At 41.0% G+C, this 12,065-nt stretch overlaps 1 protein-coding gene across 2 annotated transcripts; it reads left to right on the forward strand.

Annotated features, from left to right (window-relative positions):
• Positions 1 to 491: 491 nt before the first annotated feature.
• LOC119012056 (deleted in malignant brain tumors 1 protein-like) lies at positions 492 to 11,449 on the forward strand. 2 transcript variants are annotated; one of them, XM_037085519.1, is made up of 17 exons: positions 492 to 632; positions 802 to 876; positions 1,151 to 1,180; positions 1,334 to 1,645; positions 3,053 to 3,346; positions 3,423 to 3,737; positions 4,150 to 4,440; positions 5,035 to 5,349; positions 6,210 to 6,509; positions 7,448 to 7,753; positions 7,933 to 8,247; positions 8,835 to 9,143; positions 9,249 to 9,542; positions 9,653 to 9,988; positions 10,082 to 10,189; positions 10,597 to 10,681; positions 10,782 to 11,449. In XM_037085519.1, exons 2-17 carry the CDS (start codon positions 828 to 830, stop codon positions 10,930 to 10,932), a joined length of 3,810 nt encoding a protein of 1,269 aa, XP_036941414.1. In that variant the 5' UTR covers positions 492 to 632; positions 802 to 827; the 3' UTR covers positions 10,933 to 11,449. The 2 variants fall into 2 exon arrangements, with proteins under 2 accessions (XP_036941414.1, XP_036941415.1); XM_037085520.1 differs by having other exon boundaries at positions 1,154 to 1,180.
• The last annotated feature ends 616 nt before the right edge of the window (positions 11,450 to 12,065 follow it).

Raw genomic sequence — 12,065 nt, forward strand, 5'->3', positions numbered from 1 at the left:
TGGTTTATGTATCACAACAAACAAGAAAATTGCAGACAGACAGAGGCTTAACAGATGTATGATATGATGAAATGCTTTGCAATGAAGATGCCAATGTGAATGCAGCTAATTTGTTCATATGGGTTTATTACATTTATTTCAGTTGGAAAAGTGCTTATAAATGTATTGCCACTGTTAATATTTGTATGGTTAATGTTGCAAATGATACCAAAATGTCCTATGTTTTGAAAGGCTGTTGAACAACACTGGTTTCTCTTATTGAACTACATTTCTCTTTTAGTTTTCGCAGCAGATTATTTGTAATGTCTCCTAATCAGGGTTTCTAGCGTTCCAGTTCCAGCATTATGTTATTTGTGGCTGGATTTTCCTCCTGTAAGTAATGTCTTTTTAAAATAGTAAGTAGATATTGAGTAACAATTTAATCTCCTCTCATCCCCAGTGTTTAATGATTGATCCAAATGTCAACATATGTCCAGGTTGCAGTCCAAGTCCAGGCAGCCCCTTTAATTGATAATAATCATTGGATCCATACATACGACTTCTATCCTTCGGATGTTTTAGAAGTGATATTATTTTAGTTTGAACTGTGATGTCATGTTAATAGCAGCAATCAGACTGGTTGAATTTAAAAGGTAAGAGGGGGACTTAGACACCGTCGCTGATTTTGGTAAAGACAAATATTGCATGGTTTCCAGAAATCAAGCTTTTCTCATTGCTCTGTAAACGATAGACACCACCATTTATTTATTTTTTTAAATGAAGAGTAACAGTGCTTATTTCTATCTTACTTTACCTCTACAGCATTTGACCCACTTTGAAGACACAATATGATCTTCCTTTCTGCTGGAAAACGACATTTTGTTTATCTGTCATTAGGTGAGTTTCAGTGTTTTACTTCCACCATTTCACATTTTCCCCGACTTGAAAATGAAAATATATAATCACAGCATAGTCAAAGAGTTTGGTTGCAATCACAGATACAGAAATGAAAACCTCAGTGTGTAAAAAGAAAATAGCCTTTATTATGGAGAGTTGCTTTCATTGACTGCATTGAATGCTCTGTACTACTGGACAAGATTGTTTAGATATTTATTATAAATCTCCAGGTTATCAGGCTTAATTAGGACATTTTACCATATTTTTTCTGCAGCAGGTCTACTGAGCCTATCAGTGCTTACAGGTCAGTAAATACAATCTATGTTTCATGTCTGAAAACACATATAATATTTAGATAATCTGATTTCTACACCATGATATAATGAAAAGGACTTTTTTATTGAGTTAATGGTGACACAACCTACAGCTATTGTGCTTTCTTTTTTCCCAATTCCAGAATGTGATAAAGTCAAGCTGGTCGGTCCTTCACGTTGCTCGGGTCGAGTGGAGGTCTACCACTCTGACATTTGGGGAACGGTGTGCGACGATCAGTGGAGCACTGCCAACGCTGAGGTGGTGTGCAGAGAGTTAGACTGCGGGACAGTTCTTGAGGCCAAGAAAGGGGCTTTTTTTGGAGAAGGAAAGGAAGAAATCTGGCTGGATGATGTGCAGTGTACTGGTCATGAGTCGTCTCTCCTCAAGTGTGAACACAGACCATTTGGGCAAAATAACTGTGGCCATGGTGAAGATGCTGGTGTTGTCTGTTCGGGTAAGGTTGAATTCAGTCCCTTATCTCAGTTTATGTTTGCTGTGCTTGACCCATTTAAAACACTTAATCCAATGGCACACTTTGTACCTTTGTTACAGGAATAGTTTTGGACACTTTTGTAAACATCATTGTTTGCCCCCTTGCTAAGAGTTGAGAAGAGTGAACGTCTGTCAACAAAATCTGCCTATTGTTGGAGGTACCACTGTTGTTTTGACAATTGTGTAATTTCTGTTGCACTCAAAAGTCATAAATAACAACAAAACAGGATAAAAGAAGAGTTTATTCAATCATTTATTCTATAATGGAAATGTATCCCTATAGAACCTTCCTTTTCCCAGCTCACAGCGTGCCTGGTAGCAGACAAAACGGTTTAGTGATATCGAGGTTTCTGGAAAAACAATGTTGACATAGTTGTGCAGTCAACATGTACTTCAAACGTTCAATTGCAATTGTAATACAGAGCTATTTGCTACTTACTTTAAGAAATAAGAAAATAAAAAGACTTTGCTTTATAGCCCAAATAAAATGGATCACAACATCAGCAGTTTGCTAATTCCACAATCCAAGTTAACATATTAACGTTACATATGTAATGGGCAAAGGCCAGAAGGTAGAGTTTGGGGATAAACAGATACCAAATGACCCTTTTTGGTGTGTCTATATTTGGTCTGTAGCCTGTTTTGAGTATCTGCAGTCACAAAACACACACAGTTGTTGATTAAAGGCTTTTATTGATTGAATCTGTATTTCTCAATAGTAGCTACTGACACTGGGACTGAATGCGCCCGGTGCGTCTGACCTCTCTCCGGTGCATCTCCCATGCCTCCTCCATCTGAGGTCCAGCACGCATATAAAGGGAGAGAGTGATTAAAAACTCGGTGCCAAAAAAACGGAATCACCATAGGTAGACGTTTCCTGATTTTTAGTCCATAGGGTGGATCAAGCTCCAAAAACGTTTGCTTATGCACTTCCCACATTGCAAGTCAATGGTGTTATTGATTGGCATCATCATTTCACATCATCAAGGGAATTTTTGCAGACTTTGGAAAGCTCCGTTAAGGTTTTGAAATGCAGAGTCTTACTCCTCCTGCTGAGCAAACCGAACTTGAAAGAAAGTGCCCCTTAAAAATCTATTTCTGCCATTGCTATGGACATTTTACAAGATTTGTTGGCTGACTTTCACATTGCGTAACATGACGTGATTTTGTGTTGACACTGTCAAACATTTATTTGGTAGTACTTGCTACCATGCAGTACAAAGATTTAAAGGCCCTGAAACATGTGGTCATAAGTATATAAGACAGACATTTTGGTTCTTGGCTTGGACTCATTCCCTTCCACTTTAAGGGATTAGGCAATGCCAAAGATTATTCGATTTAATTATATTTCTTCCTTTGTGATTTGCAGAACATGTGAGGGTGGTCAACGGAAGCAATCGGTGTAATGGCAGATTGGAAGTCTACCATGAGGGCCATTGGAAACGAATATGCAGCAGTGACTGGGGCAAGGCAGAAGCTGACGTGGTGTGCCAAGAGATTAACTGTGGCACCGCTGTCACTCCGACTGATGATCTACATTTTGGAGAGGCGCGTGACACGGTGGGAATCAAGACCTCCTGTTTTGGAAATGAGAGCTCGATCTCACAGTGCAAGCTTCAAGAATTCAAGGAAAGCTGTGTTGATGCTACGATTTTCTGTGCAAGTGAGTCAAAAGATACATCTGTAATTTTGTAATAAACTGTAGATGGTTAGACTGTCTTTTCTTGTCCACCTGACAGACAGTAAACCAATTCGGCTGATGAACGGGACTAATCGATGCAATGGCCGAGTGGAACTCTTCCACGATGGACAGTGGGGAACAGTTTGTGATGACAGATGGGGCATGCAGGAAGCAGCTGTCGTGTGCCGCGAGATGAACTGTGGGAATGCTCTCACAGTCAAGTACAATGCCTTCTTCGGCAGAGGTCGGGATCAGGTTTGGTTGGACGATGTTGAGTGTTCTGGTCATGAGAAATCCCTTGCTGACTGCCCGCACAGAGGTTTGGGAGAACATGACTGTAGCCACAGTGAAGATGCTGGTGTTGTATGCTCAGGTAATACATGCTGAACTGCCTTTTGTTAAAATGTCAAGTACACTTGAGTGAAATCAGGTTGCTCAGAATCCTGATAATGGCATTTGTATACCATGGTGATTCACGCATACATGTATCTAGTGTATAGGCATGTTGAGCCCCTGCAATTTGCAAAGATCTTTTATCAAACATTACTTACACATGTCTCTTTTGGCTAGAGTATAATTTCAAATCCTGTACCATGTTAGAAAATCCTCCGGCAGTCTCTCACAACTATCCTTGGCTGTTCCTCTTTTTGTGGTTCTTGGTGTTAAATCACAGATTTATAAACAGTACTATCTCTTCTACTACATCTCACTGCTGAACTAATAACATTCTTCTCCAACATTTTAAATAAAATAGTTAACCATGACCCTAACTGCTTCCATTCCAGCCTCAGTCAGATTGTACAACGGGACTAACCGCTGCTCTGGCAGAGTGGAGGTCTCCCAGGGTGGCCAATGGGGGAAAATTTGTAACAATAACTGGGGCCATCAAGAGTCTGAGAGGCTGTGCAAGGAACTCGGCTGCGGACCTCCAAAAAATTCTCACGAAAGCTTCCATTTTGGTGGCACCAGACTGAAAGGGTATAGGACCATATGCGCCAGAAATGTGAGCTCTTTCTCCGACTGCACATTTCAAGAAATCACAGGGACATGTGAAGGTGTTTCTCTTTCATGTACAGGTAAGGCGATGTAAATAAGTGATGTTTGTCTTCTCTCAAATATGCTGGAACTAGATGGCACTCAAAGAAATGAATAAATACATTAAAAACACTCAACAGCAGTGTGTCTTTCCAGAAATCATGACCTGGCTACTCAAGATAATCCACAGACCCTGTTGTGAGCAGTTTCATCAAGGAGCTATTTTCTCTCTAGTGAAGTACACTTACAAATAGTAGGAAAAAAAAGCATGAGCATAAGTCTACTCTACTTATGGACAAAGGCTTGTGCTTGTGACAGCTGTTGACAGCCGAGCTTTAACATTTACTAGCCCAGTAAGCTAGTCCCTCATCCATGAGTAGATGCACACTGAAGTGACTCTGAAAGAAATACATGAAAATGCACACAACAACGTTTGTGGATTAACTTGATTAAACTGGTAATAAGACTGTATTCTTTGTTGTTGATTTTTTCCAGATGTATTTCTTTGGTGTTTTGAACACCACAAACTGAGTCTCATCAATTCCATCATATTTGAAAGAATGTTGACATCTCAAATAAAAAGGACTACAGCTAAAGTACTGGATTACTTTAAAATTGATCGGACCTTTCCTCAGATATTCCACCGATAAGGCTTGTCAATGGCACTGACCGATGCTCTGGCAGAGTGGAGGTTATGCATAATGGCCAGTGGGGAACAGTATGTGATGATGAGTGGGATCTCAGAGATGCAGAGGTGGTGTGCCGAGTCATTGACTGCGGAACAGCTCAGACGGCCAAAACGAGTGCCTTCTTTGGTCCAGGCCAGGGAGACATCTGGCTGGATGATGTCGGCTGCCTCGGGAACGAGACGTCCCTCATGCACTGCAGACATCCAACCCCCGGGGAAAATAACTGTGGTCATGAAGAAGATGCTGGCGTGGTGTGCTCAGGTATCTTATCTGTTGGGTTGTTCATTCTTTTTTAGTAGCACTGTTACAACTAGATCCTAGGGGAAACCCTGGTGCAACATGCACATAAGACTACCCTCTTACCATACTCCAGCCACCCCCAGCAGCAAAGCGTTTTTAAAATGGTTTTATTCAAATATGCATCATTTACACAATCACACATGCTGGCAGTCTGGGACAGCAGTGGAGAGCCTCCAGGAACTGGGGAGGAGCCAATTAAACTCTTGGCTTCCAGGCAGGAACCAATCAGCTCCCTGGGACAACTTGCAATCACTCAGACACACCTTCAACCAATCACACATACTCTCTCTTACTAAGGTAAAAGAGGGTTATTCAAAGAGAGGGAAAGCACAGAAATGTTTATATGACCATGGGTCATAACAAGCACATTGTTTACTTATTTCACATAGTGTTTCCATGCATACATTTATCTGTTGCCCATAATGCCTCTGATGAATATTTTGCAAGTTATGATACCAATGTTGGACACATTATAGACAGGTTAAAAACAAATGATCAAAATAGACACAGCAGAACTAGAGTCATCACATTTTTTATTGCACAAAATCTTCTTCTTTTTAAAGAAAAACCAGGTTCCTACACGTCCCACAATGCAACTTAGCCAATGGGTAACATCACCGGTGGCAACCTTTCAGATTACACACAGCTTCTTCTGGAGCCACAAAAGGCTTCATGCTACTTGTTTAAAATGTGTAATAGTACTCCACAAAGACCTGCAAACATAGTTAAATGTATAAAGTTGGTGGAGTTTCCCTTTAATCAGATGTTTTGTGTCAAAACACCAACTAACTGATTGCTTTTTGCTCTCATTTGCTTTGCAGCCAACATTAGACTCATTAATGGGACTAGCCAGTGCTCAGGCAGAGTGGAGTTTTCCCACAGTGACCACTGGTCAACAGCATTCAACTTTAACTGGGGAATGAATGAAGCTACAGTGGTGTGCAGAGAGATGAACTGTGGAGATCCGGTCAAGTTCACCGGATCATATGGTCAAAGCGGAGCTCAGAGAGGGTATAAGGTCAGTTGTAGTGGCAGAGAGAGCTCTTTGTCACAGTGCAGACTGACAGAATACGTCCGGACCAGCAACGATCGTATGGAAGAGGCAGCTGTCGAATGTTCAGGTAAGACTTGGTGATGAATTGAAATTTGAATTCCATCAGTAACTGTGAACAGAGATAGAACTACATGGTAAAGCAGCTCTTGTGCATATCTTATTTATTTTCATTTTGTAAATTATAGTTAAAGGCTGAGAGTAAAATGGACACAAACCTGACTTGGTGCCACAGTTATATAGAAAAACACTGATCTGACCATTTTGTTTATTGCGGAACGCTGCCCAATGAGGTCACCAAAGTAAGAACCATAAAAGAAATCACAACCCCAGAGTGAAGACGACTCCAAATTCAAATGAGAGAATCCAATCATTAAATCATCAATTAGTCCAAAATAATATTGAAAAGTAATAAATCAACATATTAACACTTGTTTTAAACCAGGTAATGGACGGTGCAGCTGCCACTGTGGAAGGAATTTGAATAAATAAGAAGGGTCTGGAAACCCCCCCTCCCCGAAAACAACACCTTGCATAGGGCCCCCACAAAGCTACAAACAGCCCTGCTGGGGATACAGCTATAGTGCTGTTGCTAAATAGTCACATGGGGAAATGTAAACTGAAATACAAAGACAATTGCATGCTTATACAAACAGGCTGCTTCCTATAAGCCAGACTAATCAGTGAATAGACCAATAACTTAATACCTAATTTATGTGATTACTATGTCATGATACAAATAATAAAACAGATAATTTACGTAGTCAAGCAATAAGTGAAGGATTGCTCAAATCACACATGGAACTATGCAAGGACCAACAGTGATGCTGGATGTTCCATTTGAAATTGATGCAATTCCTATATTCCATGCTGGCCCACACAGTTATTACAATAATTTAGTACACTACATACAATGTCAGTTTGTAAGGAAAAGCACTAATATATAAACAAACAACAAAATTAGACTGCATGTACCGTACACATTCACAGAATAACTGTCATTCTCAGGTAACGTGAGGTTGTCTGGTGGGCACAGTCGTTGCGCTGGAAGAGTGGAGTACTATGACAAAGGCCAGTGGGGGACTGTGTGCGGTGAATCCTGGGATATAAATGATGCAGCGGTGGTGTGCAGACAGCTGGACTGTGGGATGAGTCATAAGATTACCACCATCACTGAGTACAGCAGTGACACAGCACAGACCTGGACTGATCTAATTGAATGCAATGGATTGGAGTCGACACTGACTCAGTGCCCACGAAGTTTATTCACGGGAACTTGCAACACCACCTCGGTTGCTGGTGTTGTCTGCACAGGTAAGAAAATCTAAAAAAAATTACAAAGGATTAAACAGTCTTGTTTATTGATGTTGAGCAGTATCCATATTTTTTTTTTGTTATTATTCAGCTTTTGTCACTTAGTTTTACCTAAATCTATTTAGCCACTTTCAATCTTCTGATACTAGATAATCATTTTAGTTTACTTGATGTCACAGGAAGTTTGGAAGTCCGGCTGGTCAACAGTAGGGATCAGTGCTCTGGCAGGGTAGAGGTGCGTCATGGCGACGTGTGGCAAACAGTTTGTGACACAGACTGGACTTTGAGTAAAGCTCAGGTGGTGTGTGACCAGCTAGAATGTGGAACTGCACTGAACGCTTCTGGTGCTGCCCATTTTGGCCAAGGCAGTGGATCAGTGGTGGAGGCCAGTGAGTCATGCTTTGGCAACACGACATTTCTTCAGCAATGCTCAGCCAACGGTTTCCAAAGCTCAAGCTGTGGGCATGACCATGATGCAGGTGTCCAATGTGCAGGTAAAGCCTTTTAAAAATCTGTTTTACAACTGAATTCTGTTTATACACAGCAAGTAAAAATCATAGAGTGAGAAATCGATGTATCTATGTGTTCATCCAACATCACTGCACCGCCAACAAGAAACCGCCACCAAAAAGCAGGAAGCTGTTGCAGGAGAGTTGTGAGCTGTGTTAGCTTTACAATATAAATCCAGCTAAGCCAGCTGAGGTTTGATGCCCCGAACTATGCGCTGAGACCCTATTTGTACTGTTGCAGTGGCTAGTAGGGCATTCGAGAATTGCTTTAGCAAAGCTGCCCCGTTGTTGTAAGAAGCACTGCGTCAGGCATGTGTGGGCTGACCAATCAGAGCAGACTGTGTATTCAGGACTTAAACCACTAAAACAGAGCGTTTCAGACAAAGGGGGAATACAATGCTGCAGCACTGGACAGTTTTTTGTGTTTTTTTTTTAGATTGAGAGCATGCAATCCTGTTCTACTGTAGGAGAAATTCAATAATCCAAATACATGTTTATAATTGTATATAAAAGCATGTTTCAAGGATTTTCCTTTGCATTTGGACTCACTTCATTTCTGTCCTCATATGCAGCACAGATCCGGTTGGCCAGCGGCCTAAGTCAGTGCTCTGGCAGAGTGGAGGTCTTCTATAAAAGCCAGTGGGGAACTGTGTGTGACGATGAATGGGATTTAATCGATGCTGATGTTATATGTAGACAGCTTGGCTGTGGTCACGCAGTTTCTGCTCCTACAAGTGCCCACTTTGGTAGAGGTAGTGGTCCAATATGGCTGGATGATGTGGAGTGTACAGGCCAAGAGTCTGCTCTCTCACACTGTCATCACAACGGATTCGGAGAAAATAACTGCGGGCACGGTGAAGACGCTGGTGTTATCTGTTTAGGTAAGCGGCCTGGCTCGTTCTGAATCTGTGAATGAAGTCTTTACCTCAGATAAAACTGCGGCATCTTTTATGATCAAACTAACTAAAAGTTACTCTCTGTTTCAGGTACTCTAGAGAAGCCTCAAATCACTTTCAGTCCGACTAGAGATGTAAAATGGGGTGACAGAGTTGAAATCACCTGCACTGTTGTATCAGAACACCTGGGTGGGACATTCATCCTGAGAAAGATGGGAGGAAATTTTCAAATGGAAAAATACTCCTCACACGAAGCTGCAACCTTTGTCTTCCCTTCAGTGGAATTCAGCCAAAAGGGGTCATACTACTGTGAATATCAGAAGAAGCTGCCCAATCAAGTCATCTATTATCCTCAAGGAAATGTAGCTGAACTCTCCATCACAGGTCAATAATTTTGTTCTTTGTTTGTCCACTTGAACATAATTGATGGAAATTTGACTGTGTAAGATTGCAAACATGAATATGATCTCTATGAATCTTTGTCTGTTCTGCAGTGAAAATGGACATACCCAGAATCTCCCTGACATCTCCTCACGCAATGGTGATCTACAGCCCGGACAAAATATCGGTCAACGAAGGCAGCAGCTTCTCCGTCACCTGCTCTACTCATTCGACATATTCTGGAGGTTACTTCTATCTGAGAAAGTCCAATATGACCGTCACAGAGGCAAAGCCTGCATTTGGCCACTCTATCTTCTACCTGGCGGTCTTTGACTTCCCTCCATTAAAGTATGAGCACCAAGGAGAATATAGCTGTGTCTTTGGTCTTAACATCTCCAGCATGTCCTTCTGTTCCGTTCCCTCGAAGTCACTACAAGTCAATGTAATCGGTGAGACTCAAAAGCCCTTCAGCGTTTGTCTGATTATGGCTGGTTTTCCCCTTTGCTAACACTGTTACTTCTTCTGTCCTTTAATCTCTGCAGCAGCCTCGTCCTCTTCAACTGTCACAGGAGTTGTGATTGGGCTACTGCTGGTGCTACTGGTGCTGGGTGGCGGTTACTGGTTCTGGAGAAAGAGAGGTCTGGGTGCTGGTAGGTGGCAGACAAACACTTTTTATATGACAGAAAACTTAATATTTTGACAGCATGAAACCATTTTCTTTCCAGTCTCCCTGCACAGATGCACTTCTGTTTGTTTTGGTTTTTTACAACCCTCAACTTCACTGTTTTAGTTCAGTTGTTCAGTTCAGCTGAAAAAGAGGCAGACAGAGACGGACATATTTACACATTTCGCGCAACAACTCGGGGATATTATGCCATTGTTGTTCTTAAAGCTTGTTGGGATGACCCCAAGTTTCTAAAAAAACAACAACAAATGCACGGTTGAAAATGACATAGCTGAAGTTGATCTGGATTTCACCTGGATATCATTTTTCTCAAGATGTTCTTTAAACAATAATGTCTGCTGTAGTCATGGTGATTTTATGCTCCCTTTTCAGGAACCTTGGTTCAGTTTAGTAGCAGGTTTGGGGGAGCAAAAACAAACGATGTAGACAACAGACGCAATCAAGCATTCGATGGAAGGTATTTAAAAAAGAGAGCAAATCCCATGCAATTTGCAAAGTTATTCTGTTTTACATTAAACAACCAGTGATTGCATTGTCCCTTTCCTTATCTCCCTCAGTACTCGCACTACCCAAGTGAATGAGAATGTGTACAGTCACAGCCCGGTAGAGAAGAAGGCTGACACTGATTTGGATAACTCTGATGAGAGGGTCCCTGAAGACCTGGCCGGGAGAGTGTGTTACGAGCTCGAACCACTCGTTCCCTCGTGATGGCAGAATGACTCAAGAAATGATGCGATTTCACTAAATTCAAAGAGCAAGTTTCAGGTCTGTCACACCTGTAACCACACCCAGAAGTGATGTCACCGCATATTAACATTTTTTTTAGCTGGTGGGCCTTTTTTTCTTTAAGCTAGACCACAGGAACACTAGGGACCTGTTAATGTGTTGTTCCCACCTTTTTTTTATGTAAACAAATCATTCAGAAATCTACCAGCTTTACAGAAACTCAAATAAATGCTGTGTGACTTGCTGTATCAAATTATATGGTGAAAAAGATCTTTGGATAATCCACTTATAATATAATATCCACTAATAATAACATACATGATGCTTGTGTAAATGGGCAAATGTGTGCTTGTAAGATTTATTTTATTTGTTTCTGTGAGATTCTGATAATCACAAAGTTTAAGTCTGTTGATCTGCAGGAAGATACTGATTACACTGTCTTTGTGTTACATGATAATCTGCTTTTTTAGTGTAAGTGAGTGCACTTGAATAAATGTGTTTTTTCTTACCTTATCATTTGGTGTTTTTATTTCTGAAAGCAAGTGACAAATGCTATTTTTCTTTTCCAAGCTGTTTGCAGGTTGCCTGGTGATGAGATAATATTAAAGACCGCAGAGCATCTTATTTCCCCTGGCTGTGAGACCATACAGACCACTGAATACATGTCGAAAAGGATCAGGAAATTATCACAATCTGTTTAGTTTGTTTATATGGGTTTATACATTTATTTTAGTTGGAAAAATGCTCATAATGTATTGCTGCTGTTAATATTTGTATGGGTAATGTGATGAATGATAACAAAATGTCCTATGTTTTGAAAGGCCATTGAACGCCTCTGGTTTCTCTTATCTGGGTTCTCATTTGTTTGGGTAGGTGTCAATCACTTTCTGTTATTGGGGATTAACTTGTCAGATTGTATAAGGGGCGGGACTAGCGGGAAAGCGGGGGAAATGAGGAGAGAACGAACTGTGGAGGGAAGGAAAGACGTTAAGTCCAATCAAACTTTCAAATAACTTCATGGAAAAAGTATTATTTACCATTACTCGCCGATTAGTTTATACGAGTGTTATTTAGTATTTTATTATCTTATTTTGTTAAGAGTGTAACTGAGCGCG

The sequence above is a fragment of the Acanthopagrus latus genome, chromosome 22 (genome assembly GCF_904848185.1).
Source record: "Acanthopagrus latus isolate v.2019 chromosome 22, fAcaLat1.1, whole genome shotgun sequence".
Taxonomy (NCBI): Eukaryota; Metazoa; Chordata; class Actinopteri; order Spariformes; family Sparidae; genus Acanthopagrus; species Acanthopagrus latus.

Bases quoted from the DNA above. Each gene is read 5' to 3' on its own strand.
- LOC119012056 (XM_037085519.1), top strand. From the start codon at position 828: ATGATCTTCCTTTCTGCTGGAAAACGACATTTTGTTTATCTGTCATTA. The intron at 1,181-1,333 runs GTCAGTAAATAC...TCCCAATTCCAG, and splicing joins GAGCCTATCAGTGCTTACAG to AATGTGATAAAGTCAAGCTG. The intron at 9,144-9,248 runs GTAAGCGGCCTG...TCTCTGTTTCAG, and splicing joins CGCTGGTGTTATCTGTTTAG to GTACTCTAGAGAAGCCTCAA.